General features: G+C 35.3%; 1 protein-coding gene across 5 annotated transcripts in view; it reads left to right on the top strand.

The window, feature by feature from the left end:
• LOC129940273 (polypyrimidine tract-binding protein 3) overlaps positions 1–17,021 on the top strand; it is a 768,555-nt gene that overhangs the window by 323,192 nt on the left and 428,342 nt on the right. For 3 of the 5 annotated variants that reach the window (XM_056049404.1, XM_056049470.1, XM_056049679.1), the window contains one exon: positions 3,560–3,589. The exons of the other annotated variants lie outside the window; for them this stretch is intronic. In XM_056049404.1, the coding sequence (XP_055905379.1) occupies positions 3,560–3,589 (30 nt within the window). The remainder of the gene's footprint in view (positions 1–3,559; positions 3,590–17,021) is intronic. 5 annotated transcript variants of the gene reach the window in all.

A 17,021-nucleotide genomic window follows, 5' to 3' on the forward strand; every position in this document is an offset into this window, starting at 1 on the left:
AAGTTGCTTTAAGTGGTTTTACATTTTATTGCATAAGTTTGTTTGGTTCTGTGTCGGTTGGTTAAAGAAAAGGCAGAAGACCATCATCAGGAGCAGGACATGTACTGCTAACGCGAATATCTTCCTCCTTATCCTCATTCTCCAAAGTATACATTTCTTCTTTTACTCAGAGGTTATTTCAATTCAATACTAGAATAAATGAGCTTGAAAAACGAATAAAGAATTAATTATTTATAATGATGGTGAGTCATGTTTTTGCTATCCAACGAATATAGTATCTTATATTATATGTGGAGTTAAACGAGGAAGCAGGAGTATAGAATAGGTACCCATTACAACTGAATCTAAAAAGTACACCATTCAATTTGGTGGCAATGGATGCATGGTAAGGAGTTTAGAGGGAAATTGGGATTTCGAATCTAAATCCCAATTTTTAGTAATTATTTATTTAAGTTTTCCATTAAGTAAATATTGACCATATATAGAAACTACTTCCGCCGCTAGCGTTGGGATGGCGCTGTTTTGTTCGACCTTTTCTCCTCCCATTAACTTTCAGAGCCATCAGGACCTCTTCCATCAAGCTAACCCACCGCCCGCCCGCCATCACAACAATCGCAAAATGATGATAATCCCGATGAGCTTGTGGTTTACTTTTGTTCTATACGGCTTATCTGGCTTACTCGACGATAGTCGTCTCTAGAGTAAGCGTTTTTTTTCTCTTTATTTAAAAATGCATGAGGTACTTTTTTTTTGGGTTTCAGAGATAAAACGGATTGAGGCAGAAGGATGTATTTTAGTTTTACCTTCTTTACCTACCTGTACCTATTTTGCTCTTATTCCATGAACACTGTAAGAGGGGATTCTCGTTAGAAAAGTTGGTATAAAGACGAAAAAATGTATCAATCAACGTGAAAACGTGAAATCGATTTGTGAGGTGGGAGAAATCACCTTGGAGGAGGGGGAATGTTGCATTGTTTTTCAATGATCTTCGAAGTGAATTCTATTTTGGTGAAAGCAAAAATTGATAATTTTAATAAATAAATGTATTTTACTTGATGTGAAAATTCTAAAGGAGCACAAAAATATTAATTACCTATTACCGAGTCCTTACTTTTAGTTACCTTTCTTAGGTGCAAAAGCACACTCATGTGAAGCTTACGACATTCGAAAAAACACAAGAAAAGTATGATTGTTATTGAAACACTTTTATTTACATATTTTATAGGAATCATTTTAAAATTTCACCATAGCAACAATGAACTGTGACAATTAAAACCTGAAATTGTTCAATCGAATTGGTTTGCATTGAATCATCTTACACAAATGGAATGAAAATGATAGTCAAATTTGACTATCAAAAATATGATAGTCAATTATCACTTTAGCCGATTCTACCACAGGTCTTTGAAGCGGTTTCAACTTTCAATTTTCAACAATGTACAAAATGACATATTTATACTAATATATTTATGTATGTATGTATGTACATATGTAAACGGTAATTTTTTAAGAGCTTGAGAACTTTAAAAAAAAAACGCATAAAATTTGCAAAATCTCATCGATTCTTTATTTGAAACGTTAGATTGGTCCATGACATTTACTTTTTGAAGATAATTTCATTTAAATGTTGACCGCGGCTGTGTCTTAGGTGGTCCATTCGGAAAGTCCAATTTTGGGTAACTTTTTCGAGCATTTCGGCCGGAATAGCCCGAATTTCTTCGGAAATGTTGTCTTCCAAAGCTGGAATAGTTGCTGGCTTATTTGTGTAGACTTTAGACTTGACTCCAAATGCGGCAATTTTGCTTATTTACGTAGCCATTCAACCAGAAATGAGCCTCATCGCTGAACAAAATTTGTCGATAAAAAAGCGGATTTTCTGCCAACTCTCTAGGGCCCATTCACTGAAAATTCGACGTTGTGGCAGATCGTTCGGCTTCAGTTCTTGCACGAGCTGTATTTTATACGGTTTTACACCAAGATCTTTGCGTAAAATCTTCCATGTGGTCGAATAACACAAACCCAATTGCTGCGAACGGCGACGAATCGACATTTCACGGTCTTCAGCAACACTCTCAGAAACAGACGCAATATTCTCTTCTGTACGCACTGTACGCATTCGTGTGGTTGGTTTAATGTCCAATAAAGTAAACTGAGTGCGAAACTTGGTCACAATCGCATTAATAGTTTGCTCACTTGGTCGATTATGTAGAACATAAATCGGACGTAAAGCGCGAAACACATTTCGAACCGAACACTGATTTTGGTAATAAAATTTAATGATTTGCAAGCGTTGCTCGTTAGTAAGTCTATTCATGATGAAATGTCAAAGCATACTGAGCATCTTTCTCTTTGACACCATGTCTGAAATCCCGCGAGATTTGTCAAATACTAATGCATGAAAATCCTAACCTCAAAAAAATCACCCTTTATATGAAAACAAATATCAGCTGATTCACGTAAATCATCTGCGTCATCGTACTCAAAATCAATAATTAAAGTTTGACAACAAAGCACTGATCTCAGTAGTTCGTCCAGTTATTATTTGAAGTGGTAAAATTCCGTTTGGGTTTGTTGATTTTAATATTTAGGGCCAGTTAAACTCGGATAACAAAGCTTGTCAACTTAATATGAACTTCCACACCAGTTCTTGAAAGTTTTGCCACGGTGCCAATTTATTTTTAAACGAATGGCCAATTCGTTCTTTTTGTTCCAGGTGCAATCGTGTGATGTTCGATTCCGTATGACTTGTGTTTAAAGGCTTTGAAACTGGTCAGATGTAAAGTTGACTTTTTTTTCTCCGCTTTGTTTAGCACAACTTGTTCTTTCTTAGTGTCCAATCTTGTTCCAAATGAATAAATAACATTCAAAACAGTTCTTTTCTGTTTGCAAGCGAAGCCGTTTTTTCTGACCATCAATATTTTCTACATTACTAAACCTTCTGAGTAAAATATTGTTGTTAAAATATTGAAGCAATCTGAAACAAAAATTGATTAAGCATCAGATGTTATAAGCAGTGTTTTGTTTTAATTTTCTTTTCCTTGACAATCTTCATCGCTGACATCACTTTCATTTCGAGAATTGTTCAATTCCTTCATTGTCAGATTCTAATAATTTCTTTAAAATTTTTTTGACAGTAGCTATGTATTTTTTTCTTAATTTTATCTTTATTTAAATTTAGGTAATCCCACTTACAATGATAGCTTGACGATGCAGTACAAATTAGAAGCAATTTGTTTTAACATTATAAATTTTGAATTTTATATTATTTAATTTCTTTTGTTATCTTATACCAAACCAACCTAGTTGTAATAATTAAAAATTCTTTCGACTTTATTTAAATGAAAATAGAGCACCAAGACATAATTGATTTATTCACTTGTTAAACAATATGGTGCATCGCATAAAGTAGTGATGAAGCACTCTAGAATGTGGCATTCTCAGTGCCTGCATTAAGCAGAAGATTGTTTAGTATTTTAATTATTTTATAAATATTTTTTTACATTTGTAACTAAGTTTAGTTAATAAATAAATAATTTATATTTTTTATTTTATTTTTCAGGTGAGTGATCGATTTTATAAGAGTCCAAAAGTGAGTAATTTTCTTTGAAGTTCCTTTTGTGGATGAAAGAATATATTTAAAATATTTGTGTACAGTGATCAACGTAATCAAAAAATATAATTTGTTGCCACTAGAATCAGCTTTTATACGACAGATTGGACAAAATCATTCAAAAACATTAAAATTATAAATCCAAACATTTAAACATAATTTTAATGGTCTACTACAAAAGACAAAATTATGTGTGCTCTTGTTTCTGAGAATACAATCAAAAACTTGTAGTTCTCCCACCAATCAATTCGCTTGCAAAATCAGCTCTACCATCAGCCTTTCTCTGACTGTTAAAGCTACTTTAACAGTCGAGTTTTTAAATTCCAGATAGACTATAATGCAAATGTAATTTTTAAAATTTGAAAAACTTAACTGATAACTATCAAAAAATAATTACAAAGAAATGAATACAAAGATTAGATACCGTTTCTGAACAAATAATTATTGAAAAAATAGTAAATGAAAAATCCATCAAGAGTAATTCTTGTTATGAAAAGTGTTTCTGAAATCAGCCCTTCGGTTTCAGCAACGTGACTGTAAGTTCCCCACATTCCTAACATCACTTGCACACACAAAAAGTTTAGAGTTGCGAATCCCTAAGCTCCTGGTGGTTTGCTAGTAATTGGAAAATGTTCGGTCTTAAAGTGAAATGATTGAATGTGATCTTTAAATTGAAGTAATTAATAATATACACAATGGACTGAATTCTTTCGTTCAAAGAGGGCAGTTTTAAAGTTTACATGGAAATGAAGATTCAAACCTCCCAAAAGCAAACATTCTTAGTTTATTAAAGGTCGTATGAATATTTGAGCTCTCATGCTTCAACATTTTTAATTTTATCTTAATTTTTCAAAAATAGATTTTGATTAAAAAAATGAGGGATAATGAAAAAAGGAATTAAACCAGATAAGAAATGCATTGTAAATTCTAAAACTTAGTGCTATCTATTGAGTGAAACTTGCATTAAAAAATGAAGAACGTGAAATTCTAGAACAACACATAAGCGATGTTTTCAAAAATAATGCCACCTGTAGTTAAAAGATTCAGCCAAAAACTTTTAACTCCAAGAGTGTCCATTTAGCTCGGCTTCGGTTGTACTTTCTAGTCCAGAGACTTATTCTTTAGCAGTACTTCGCGAATGTGGAATGCTTTAACATATCCTACATCTAATACCAGAGTGCACTGGCCGGCACCTCCTCTTCTAATACTTCAACTGTAATAACACGTGAACGATAGTTACCTTTTGTGGATCCTTTACTTACACAATATTTGTAAATAAATCTTGAATAAGTTACCCTTTGACAGAAATGAGGATAAGGTAACAGAGGCCAATTTTCTGTAAATTCTCTAAATTTACTTCTAGCACTTTCATCAATTTTCTTATTTTGACAGCCGTTGAGGGCCTTACATTTACTTCAATACACAATTTTAACCCTCTAGATGGAAGCAGGGTCATAGTCTTGTAATTCAACATTACAATGGCCTCTTACCCTCTTTCAGCGGGCTCTTCCATTTTCATGACTTTCCAGTCCACATTAAAAAAGTCAGAGTTTATTAAAAGTCTTTTTAAAAAGCTCTCCAATCTTCTTTCGTCATTTGGGGGCCCGTGATATTGATTTGGCCGCTGGGTCTAGTAGAGTATGGTCAATTTTAAAAGAAACCATTGAAATTTCACCTTCTATTACGTCGCTTATTTCAAAGACATTGCTCCTCAACCAGTTTAGGGTATACGCATCACTACAAGTTAGGCAGTTCTTCATCGCTAAAACGGTCGAGTAGATTTTTGTTCACTTTAAAACACTGCTTCTAACTCAGCATTTTAAATGGGATTCCCTTGTTGATAAGTATAATCTGAAGGATCTCTTTAATCAGCTCAGCTAACGTGTCCGAATTGTTGGTAGTCTTGGGTCTTTTGTTTGCTGTTACTAGAAGGGGAGTCCACTATCACTATTGGATCAGCATTATCGACTCTTAAGCGAATTCGGTCCAATACCCGCAGCACTTGGGGGTAACTGGTCTTTGGGGTTTGGCAAGATGATTTTTTCTTGCTCCTATCCTGAGGCTTTATGCGGCTAATCAGCTTTTCGTCGCAATCACCCTCCGGGAATGGAGTTTTTTTTATGTAATTTTGCCATGTGCACGCACGGCTCTTTTAGCATTCTCGATTAGTTTGAAGTCGGGATCAGTGTTACCTCCCTTATTCTTCTTTCTTCGATGAACCATTTTGTCCTTGATCGGATTAAGTCCATGTGGGCTCTCAGTTTCGGATATGGTAGTCGGTAGGGTAGCTGAGCACCTTGCCTTATCCTTGTAAACTTTTCTTCACCAGTTCCTTATCACCTGACATTGTCCCTTGGCAAATGACATTCTTGAGGCTTTTTTGGCAAAATCGCTACTGACTGATTTTAATTACTTTGTTTCGATAAGCCTGACCTTACCTCTTTAATTTTTTGTCAAAAGCAAACCACGCAGTAAATTGACATTATTCATGTCACTTATTCAATAAGTAAAGGATTATTAGTAGTTATCTTCTACAGATAAATATATCGAATTACAAACTCTGTTCTTATGCACTTGAATTTTACATTTCAAGAAATTCCTCATATATTGGAATGTTTTCGTTCTTGACAAAGTTCAATCTTTCCTGGCTTTTTCTATAAACAAAGCAAAAATCAATAAAATGCCTCAAAAACAATTTGAAAAAAAAAAGAAATAGCAATTCCAATAGAATCAAAAGAAAAATTAAATTGTTACGTGGCGTAGGTACCCACTTGAATTAATTTTTCCTACATCCCTGTTAGGATGTCTTGTTTTTAGAAATATATCTTTTATCTACGTAAATAAAGAATCTAAATCTATGCGTTATACGCGCTCCCCTTAGCTGAAAATAGACAGATTTAACATATTTCCATCTTCTTTTTTTGTTAGTTAAATGAAATTTCTACGTTCAAGCGAAGCATAAAAGAAAAGAACACATTGCGCGTGGTGAAATTTATTTAAAAAACAAACCTATCCCTAAATAAGATAAGATATCCGTATTTGATATCTTATCTAAATACCTACCAAACCAACCATAATATGCGAGATGATGAACGCATCAAACTGAGTAAGGGTGCTGCGGTTGGGGGTGAGATTGCGGTGGCAGACGTTTACACTCGAATATTTACCTACAATGTAAATTTACATAGTCATGACATGACACAACAACCATTCCTGCGTGTCTATTGTGTTGGATCAAATTCATCATTCAGCCACCTTTTCCTTTTTTATTCTTCAGAATTTCATTTCAAGGAAACATAGAAAACAGAAGAGACAAGAAGGAGAAATAAAATAAAAAATATCCTTCTGAATATGAAACAGGACGAAAACAGAAAACACCAAGGATAATCATTAGAATGGAAAAATGTTACCTTAATGACACGCAATTGTGTGTATTGTGTATGTGTCAGCTCAGCCAAACAGGGATGGCCTGATGGCCAACCAAGCATTGGACGGACACAATATAAATGATTACGCAGGCGGAAACAGACCCAATTCATCATCTAAATATTAATTGCGACTAATTATATTTATATTCCGCTCGATGTGTACAAATGTATGCGTACATAATATGCGTTTTATGATGAACGACTAGGAATCACCTTATTTTGCTTCCAACCAAACAAACCCGCACAAAATTTATCCACCGCCGCTGCCACCCTAAGTCTTGTAGGTATATGATGTCGTGATGGTCAACTTGAAACATCTCACTTAAATCACACACTCATTAATCCCGTCGCGTCGCGGTGTATAATCGGCATCACTTTGCCTCATATCCATTGCATTGCATCCCAAACAACCTCATCCTCAAACAAAAAATTCATGTGAGTAGGTTGAAGATGATTCTTCGTCAAGAGGTTTTGAGACATAAATCATCCATTTTGCACAGAAAAATATATATTTTCTGGGAGATGGCAATAGTTTGTGGTGGTTGATGGCCAAGGCGGTAGCTGGTTCTGAAGAGGGGAAAGAAGGGGGTGTAGGTCACGGGAATTTGGACGTCGTCCTTGGTTCGTCGTTAAAACAAGGATGTCCTTAAATCTCTCTCTTTTACTAAATTCACCTCCGAGATAAGAATTTAATAAAGAGGGGTGCATAAAGCCCCTAAGTTGAAGTGAGAGAAACTACCTTTTATTATTATCACTCCTTAAACTCACACATGGTTTTATGAAGGTTGATGTCAGGGCTTTAATATTTAAACTTTCCGGTGGTAAAAGAAAATAAATTGCTAACAATAATTACCCCCTTAAAACAATGTAATATTTATTTAGCTACGGCTTTTTTTAAATGTGCTCTTGTTTCAACGATTGCGGCGCTGTGTTTCATTCGTTCAACCAATCTATCAAATATAAAAAGCAAGATGCATGTATAATTACCGCCTGCCAAACGAGAATAAATTTGAGGTGGAATAAATAAATTTTAAGGCAATATTTTTTGGTAAGATGTGGAACAGAAGGACCCAACAGGTATCAATTTTGGATATCTTCCAACTGCATGTATTTACACTGTAATTTGTTTGCTGAAAACTCTTAAATAAACTACTCAAGCTTATAGAAGAAAAAGAGGAAGAAGTAGAGAAACAAGACTATAAGGGATAATTGGGTTGAGAGAAATGATTGGTGATGGTGGTGACCATGAAGATGATGATGGTGCAACAGTGTGTTCTACAAGAATCTTGCCAGAATTTAGATGGTATCGGCAACTAAGCTTAAAAAAGTGGTCTCAAACGGAGCTTAAGTATGTTCTTGAGTATAAAGTGCATTGAAGCCTTTTGGGGACCTGTCAACCCCGTGGTTTGGTCCTTTTTCTATTTCGTTTTCGTGCTTTTTTATTCCCAAACATCAAAGCTTTGCGTTGGTAAATTTTTCTGAAAAGGGACAAATTTGCGATCTTGGAATTCAACAAGAAGATTGAAAGATTTTTACATTAGTCATCGATTACCAGTATTCTATTTTTCTTCCGATGAATTATGAGATGGTCTGCGTTCACAACTTCCACGAAAACTTGAGATCGCCAATTAACTTTAACTTTAATTAAAATTAACTCCGAAGATCATGTTGAGATCGCCCATAACTTGCAAAAAGAACTCGTCACAAAAAATGTGAAATATTGGGAAACTAACTTTTGAAAAGAAATAGTTTGTGCACTTTTTTTGATTCCCAATATTTTATATTTTTTATTATTATTCAAATTTAGATTTTTCAACGAATTATTAATTTATATTAGTTAAGTTGTTAAGTGTGGAATATGACACCATCCAAATGCCCACCTGGGCTTTCTACGGTAGCACGGATCCGAGTGGTCCAATTTTCAATGACTCTTCATGTTCACCTTTAGGACACCGGGTTATTGTGGTTTATTTGCACGGACATGTGAATTTAAGAAACCCCACAGGAAAAAGTCTAGCGGGGTCAAATCGCAGACCTTGGTGGCAAATCCACATAACAGCTGCGAGAGATAATCTTACCCTCAATTCGTTCAAGCAAAATGTCAATGGTTGCGTTTGCTGTGTATCACGTAGCGCCGGCCGACCTACTGGAACCACATGTCGTCTAGGTCGATATGGTTTAATTTGGTCCATACAAAATTAGTTATCATTGTTATGTAGCGATCGTTGTTGACGGTGACTGCCTCACTAACGTCGTTTTCAAAAAAGCTGCCGGCCCAAAATCCACAACAAATGGTAACTTTTTGAGGATGAGTTATTACTTGGTAGACCTCACGTGGGTTGGTGTGGATCCATTTACGACAATTTTGCTTGTCAACACAACCAATTATTCAAAAATGCCCCTCGTCAGTAAAGATGATTCTCCGGCCAAAACTGGGGTCCTCTTCCAAACGATTCGAAGCCCAGTCAGCGAACAAACTGCGTTTTCTATCCTCATGAGCTTTGAGCTCCTTGTTAAGTTGGATCTTCTACGAGTGTAAGGCCAACGCAAAATTTGCAAACTAAAGTCTGCAAAAGGCCGAGTTCTTGTGCACGACTGCCTCGGAATCCTGCTGTACACTTTGACGGACCGCAGCGATCTTTTTGGCCGATCTTTCGATACTTGAACGTACAGGTGTTGGCTGATTGTTGCTGAACAGGTCGTCTCAAATTCGGCCACCAAACGTTAAAGAGTCGACTGTAACCTTTATTTAAAATTTCGAGTCAATCGATTGAAAATTGAGAGTTTTGAGTCCGTCCAGATCCAAGCTTTGATTAGTAGAAACTGATGAATACTTTTGGTATTCCTTTAATAATAATATTCAAAAACCGAGTACTAAACTTTTTTCAGGTAAGAACCTTTTGGTACATCGTCAATCAGCTTTTTGAGAGGCATGTTCCTATTCAAATCTTTCTCTCTAGGCATACGGGTCCACCTTGGCTGAATAGCGACATTTCTGCTCTGATAGCACGAAGAGATGTCGCCTGCAGTCAATGGAGACGCTACAAATTGGAACACTTCCACAAATTGTATTGCAGACTGCGTAATCAAGTTGTCGTAATGGTCAGAACGGCAAAAAGACTTTATTATAAAAAAAACTTGGGTCTTTAACCTCTGGCAACAAATTATGGAAAAACCTGCGCGAAATCGGTATTGGCAAAGCCTGTTGGTGACGTCGATTGTGATGCACTCAACAAAAAGTTTACGTCCATGCCCTTAAACGTTGCTTCACCCGTTCATTCCCTTACTGAGGAGGAACCAACTGCTATTAACAGCTCTCTGAGTTTTATAAGAATACAAGAGGAAGACATTGTTGAGACAATAATATCGATCAAATCTAAGCTCTTGAGACTACTGCTACGTATATAACCTACATATTTAACAGCATATTGACTACTTCCGAGTTTCCTTTAGAATGGAAGAAGGCTAAGATTATTCCTCTACTAAAAAAGAAAACAGGTACTGCTACAGAATTTAAGCCGATTGCCATTCTTCCGTTTCATTCGAAGGTGTTTTAAAAAACTATTCTGAGCATATCCAAATCTTACAATCAACAACCTTTTAGGCAAATCAACCTTACTTTTTGTAGCTGATGAAATAAGAATGGCAATGGACAGTGATCATGTTCCATTGCTAACACTGTTAGATTATTCAAAGGCTTTTGATTCTGTTAACCACTCAATTCTTTGTAGAAAGTTGCAAATTAACTTTGGGTTTTCCTTAGAGTAATGTGAGCTTGTTCTTTAGTATCTGAGCGGAAGGCAACAATGCGTGGTGGCCAATGGATGCTCGTCCACATTTCTAAATATTTGGAATGGAGTTCCACAGGGATCTATCCTTGGACCAATCCTCTTTTCACTTTACATAAATGAGTTACCACCAGTTGCTAAACATTCTATGATTCATCTTTATGCTGATGATGTGCATTTCTTGATAAGTCGACCTTTTGGGGCTGAAAATGATGCCGTAGGTTTAATGAACGAGGATCTGCTCCGCATTTTGCAGTGGTCAAAAAAGAACGATCTCTGCCTTAACTTTGTCAAATCAACACCCCTCCCTATCTATCGCAAAAACTTTGATCTATCGGGTTTAAACCGGTTGAAATTTGACGACGAAACCATTGAATATGTTAGAACTGCTAGAAACCTAGGAGTAGTATTCAATCGCACTCTCACTTGAGATGACCACCTTAATAGTGTCATTGGTAAAGTCTATGGAAGTCCCCGCCTTCTTCAAGTCACTCGAAATTTCATCCCGATCAAAACTAAAATAGATCATTTTCAAAGTCCTAGGTAACCATTCAATACATGCATACATATATACAAAATTTGTTTTTTTTTTTTTCAAAATTCTAGTTTCCCAAGGCCTTCATTTAAGCACTAAAAATTGGTAACGTTGGTGTTTTAGACTCCTACGATAAAATTTCGTAATTTTTCGGAAAAAGTGTTAGCATATCATTTAAGGGTCCTTCAAATTTGATCGTTGGCATTGGAAATGGGTTTTGGAATTTCTCAGAATTGATTGTTACGCAATATTTTTCAAATAAAGCTTCTTAATGTTTCTTAACGTGTGACTATTATCATTCTTTGAATCTTGCAATCAAATAAATTTCTTGAATGTCCAAAATCTCAGGGGTTTTTGATTTTTATTAAAAAAAGCTACCGAATGTTTTTATTTAACATCTTCTAGAATATAGAATACAACCTTTATCGTATAATCTTATGTTCAAAAAGTTCTTGAATCAGAAAAAATAGATCAAATATGTGAGTTGCAATGAACCTATAGATATATTGAAACTATTAAAATTTGTCTAGCACCTCATATTCATCATCATCAACTAGATTTTTCTGTGTTTTCAAACAGACTGTTTTATTTATTTGAATTTTTCAAATTTCTTATTTTCATTTCTGGGTTTCTTCAAAATTTTGAAATGAACAAAATTTATGATGGCTTTTCGTGTGCATCATTTATTCTTCTATGATCTCTGGCGCATCAAGAATTGCGTTGAAAAATTACAGAATTTTTCCTCCACCCGAAAAAATCTTCTTGAGATATAAGAAATAAGAATGACGTTGAAAATGACAATTTCAATTTTTTTACCATTAAGGTGAATGCACAATATTTGCATTTCATTTTGTTAAAAGTGATAAATACATCTTTGAAAAATTTCCTTTGATAATAGTGAATAAAAGAAAAAAAATAGACAAAGTGAATTTTTAATATTTTCTTCCTCCAAAACATTTTGCGTCCATATTTCTAATAGTTTATATTTTTAAATAACCCACTAAAAATTGTATGAATGAAAATGAAAATATATTGAAAAACCCCTAATGACACCAAAGGAATTTATTATAAATAAATCAATTTCTTTTGCTTGATTTACGGAAATAGACACATCACCTATATTCTGAATCAACACCATCATTTTTAAAGATGGGAAGACAGCCCAAAAGAGTGCGAGACGTTGGTGTGATAATTAATGATGACTATTCCCAATTTTCGCCAGGATGTCTGTTTAACTTCACTTCGAATTAAATTATGATTTTTACATGCGTTTGTAATTATTTAATTTTAATTGAATCTCATAATCCATAAGATGGATGTCTGCCCAACTATAAAACATATGAGTGGGTAGTTTATCAGACATGCCAAATGATGAAAATTGATTTTTTTAAATTTTTATTCAATGTAACAGACAATTATACTTATCTTATGCACATTAAGCTTATTTCTAATTTATATATTTTTGAATGTGTTTCTTAGTGTTGTTGTTAAATATATTGAGAATTTTCTTGCTGTAACTAAAATGTATTGCTAATGAAAAGATTTTCAATAAGAGGTTTCATTTTGATATTTCAAAAACCGAATATTTTAAGGGGTTGTTTATAGAAGTTTATTTTATTGTAAAGATAAGGAAGACAAGAATCCATGACAATATCAGCCAAATGGTTGCCAAGGCTCCAATTGCAGAATCATACGTTTTTCATAAATTTGCCCATGCTCACTTAGTACATTTAAGGCTATAATAAAATCCTCGGTAATCTTACAAGTTAATTTTTTTGAATTACCTTATTGTCGGTAGGTAAGTTTTTATAGTTATAACAACAGCAAAAATTGACTTGTTGAAGATATAGGGCTTATATTTTCTGAGTCTCAAATGTGACAGATAGCCTCCTCGGTAAAAATTGAGCCGCATCACTAACGATGATTTTTCAGAACTCAATAATAAAGGTCTTTGGTTCAATCGCTGCCTGCTCCACCTTAAGTTTTTTCAAGGGTACTACCTTATGCAGAGAATTGATTTCTGAAATCAATCGCAAATACGAATGATTAAGAGTTCTTAATCACTAGGCCCTTGTTCTCTCCGGACAGCTGCGCCACCTAATTTTTTTTATTTATTTATGATCTGCAATTATCTACGACGTAAAAGACTGACTGTGTTTGAACATATATTTTAAGCCTTTACGCCTTTTTTTTGTATGCAAAATACGGAAAAATAGTGTTTGTGAAATGCCTAATTTCAAAGGCTGACGAGAAATTGTCAAACCTGGGTTCTGCGGGCTACAACAGAAACATTACCAAGTCTTTTTAATGGACATACAGTGTTTTGATTTTTTACATCAAATCAACTAGTCCCAAAGATCTAAAGATTTGCAATTTTGTTTAAACAATTTAAAAACGTTGTTTGAACGTATATCTTTCCATTGTTAAAAAATGGTTTAATTCTTACTAACTTATGTACATAGGTCTTCAGTAATATAAAGTCCATGCGTGAGCCCTAGAGGGATATAGGGGTTCAACTACTCCTCTGTGCCATATCGTATATGGTTTCCTGTGGTGTGTTTTAAGCACCCTCCAATCTTCTCGGTCTACCGACTCTTCCGCCTTCTTCAGTGAGTGAATTCCACTCCATTGCCTTTACAGCAATACCAATATTAACTTTTCAAAGCGTGTGTCCAATCTTCTGCCAGTTGCGCCTTCATATAATAGTGTCAATGGGTTCCGTACCTGTTAACGTATAAAGGTCTTCATTTGATATGATTGGGTCGGAAAACCCGTAAGATGCTTCGTAGACACTTATTTATGAAGGCCTGCAGTTTCCTGGTAATATTTACTGGCATTTCCCAGGTGCTGCAACCGTATAACAGTACAGATCCCACGTTCGAGCTGATTAGTCGTAGCTTTGTTGTTTCTCCAAAAATTGGGCAACATGCCAAATGCTGTCTCAGAAATCTGGATAAGTGTAGCAATAATTTGGTCAGTTCCGCCTTCAGTAGAAATCATACAGAAATCATCATTACAAGACAGGATAAGTAGGGTATTCCGAGATCGCGTTTTCTTACTGGTCAAATGTCAAAAAATAACAATTTTTTTAAATAAAAAAAAATGAATTAGGTGGCGCAACAGTCCGTTGAAAACTAGAGCATAGTGACTTACGACTCTCAACCATTCCTGTGTGCGAGTAATGTTGTTAGAAATGGAAGCCGAATCCGATCTCTTAATTTGAGAAAGCGCTTTTTATGAAAAGAATTACTCTGGGAGCATTCAATTCCTTGCAAAAGGAAGTACGCGTAAAAAAAGTTAGATGGCAAAGGCAGGGATTGATCCCCAGAATTCTGGCATGATAGTCCAACGCCCTTTTTTAATTCATTTGTATTCATTAATTTTTAAAACTTTCTTAAAGCTTGACAAAAATTCATAAACTAGCCTAGTTACCCATAATTTACAACTAACTTAATGGTCCCATACGGACACTAAGTAAAACAATAATACGTAATTCTAATGCCTTTCGGTTCTAAGATCTATTTTACTGTAATTCATTTTATTTATTTTTTGTTTATTAAAAAATTTAAAGAAAAACTAATTTCAATATTTTTTTTATTTTTACTTAAAAACTACTTAAGTCCTTAAAGAAAATTTAAAACTAATTTAACTACCTATTCTACGTATAAACTTCTTAAAACTAGAACAACCACAGCAGCCAATATAACGTTTCTAAAATTTTCTTCCTTCATTTCTTGTTTTTTTTTTTTGTATTTTTTTTCGTTCCATCATGTCTCTTCTACTTAAAATTAAATCTTAAAACTATAAAACAAGTATGTAAGCCGGCCAAGGCTCAAAACCCCATCCCGACTAGCCACTATCAAATGGACACAGCCCTAGTCCCAATTGTACAGAAGTCGCCTATCCACGGTTTGTCGTCGGACGTGGTAGATTAGCGGAACTGACAATCTATCCTTTATCAGATCGCATCTGTCCAAAAAGAGAGGACTGTCTGTGAAAGCCCTTCTGAACCGAAGGAGCTCTGCTCCGTCTTGTGTCATGACGTCCCGATTGTACAGGAGTCGCCTGTCCACAGTTCTTCGTCTGACGTGGTTGATGCCAATCTATTCTGTATCAGACCGCATCATCGCACTCTCAAAATACTCGTCGTTCGGATAGAACGCCCATGAAAATTGATTTGTTGGTCGAAGACATAGCTCTTGCAATGTCATCTCATTCGTGCCTTGTTGTATAAGACCTTGTTGGAATAGTAATGCACGTAAGAAGATTCAGCTGTTCAATATAAGCCATCATGGAAAGGGACAACGTTGAACCACACAGGACAACCATAAACGATCATCGGCCATTTGAGGCCATGTACCAAATTACCTTCACTCTGGGGTCAAGCTGACTGCTTTAAAACAGCCGTTTCGTCAGAGCGAATGGCCCTGGTCAGAGCAGCATTTATATGTCTGTCGAAATATAAATACTGATCTAACCAGATAAAGAGGTATTTGACTACATTTTTGCTCGCTAATCGTTGCCCGTAATGTTCAACGATGACCATCTTGCGCCAATTCTTGCACGTATCCCTAGTGGCCCTAGCCAACGGAGTCTGGAACAGAATTGTCTCCGACTTCTGGACATTTATTTTCAGTTTCCAGTCGTCGCAATATCGCTGAATCTTGTCGAAATCACGCTGCAAGAGAATTCTAATAACCTAAACCTTTCGGGCCGTTCTGTACGCAATTAGATCGTCGGCGTACGCAATTGCCTTTGTAAGACTACGCCTTGAACCCGAACTGTTTATCCGGAATTATTTTGTTGTCACAGCTCACTTAGTCAGAGCCCTATTGACGATCGTCTCGAAAACTTTGCTGATGCTCGGAAGAAGACTTATCGACCGAAGATTTGACGCGTTGGAGTTGTCCTTTCCCTTGTTGGGGAAAGGAAACAATTACAACAGCGCATAAAATCGCGGTTCTCAGATTGCCATTGTGTCATATCATTTCGAAGGTAAAATTGATTAAGTAGGGCTCTGTTTTCCAGGTCGTAGTTGGGGTGAATGCTAACATTCACATTGAACACTGGAAAGCTGCTTTCACCGCCTCCACTTTTTCCTTCGGATTTTCAATTATGTAAAAGTCATTGTCAAAGATGGATCCTTCTTGATCAATTTGCGTTGTCATGAGTACGTCTTTGTTCTCTTTAGTTCCTTGGAGTTTCAGACACGGACGGTCATTATCGTTTTGTTCCTAAATTTCTTGTTGATTTCTTGTTGATTACATCCAACGCACTAACCATCATGCTTCGGGTATTACCGTACTATATCTAGGAATAAAAGATTTGTCGTTTGCAAAGCCATAACACAATTTATGGTTTAAGGGCATTATGCTGGGTTTTAACTTAGCAATTAAAACACAGTTTTTGGTTGTCTTTAACATATTTAAAAGAGCTTATTTTGAAAAAAATTTGTGATAGATAAATTTGAAGCAAAAGATTCCAGTTCAGGTAATCTATATCCCTTACAAAATTATTGTTTCGTTTGTGCACCAGAAAATAGACGTCACACAAGTAACAATGGAACCGCCATTGTTTACGAAAAAACTGCCTTAAATGTTATAAAACAAAATTATTGTAATTCCTTTCTAAGCATCAACAAGCATTTTTGTAGATACAAG

This window comes from Eupeodes corollae, chromosome 1 (assembly GCF_945859685.1).
Source record: "Eupeodes corollae chromosome 1, idEupCoro1.1, whole genome shotgun sequence".
Classification (NCBI taxonomy): Eukaryota; Metazoa; Arthropoda; class Insecta; order Diptera; family Syrphidae; genus Eupeodes; species Eupeodes corollae.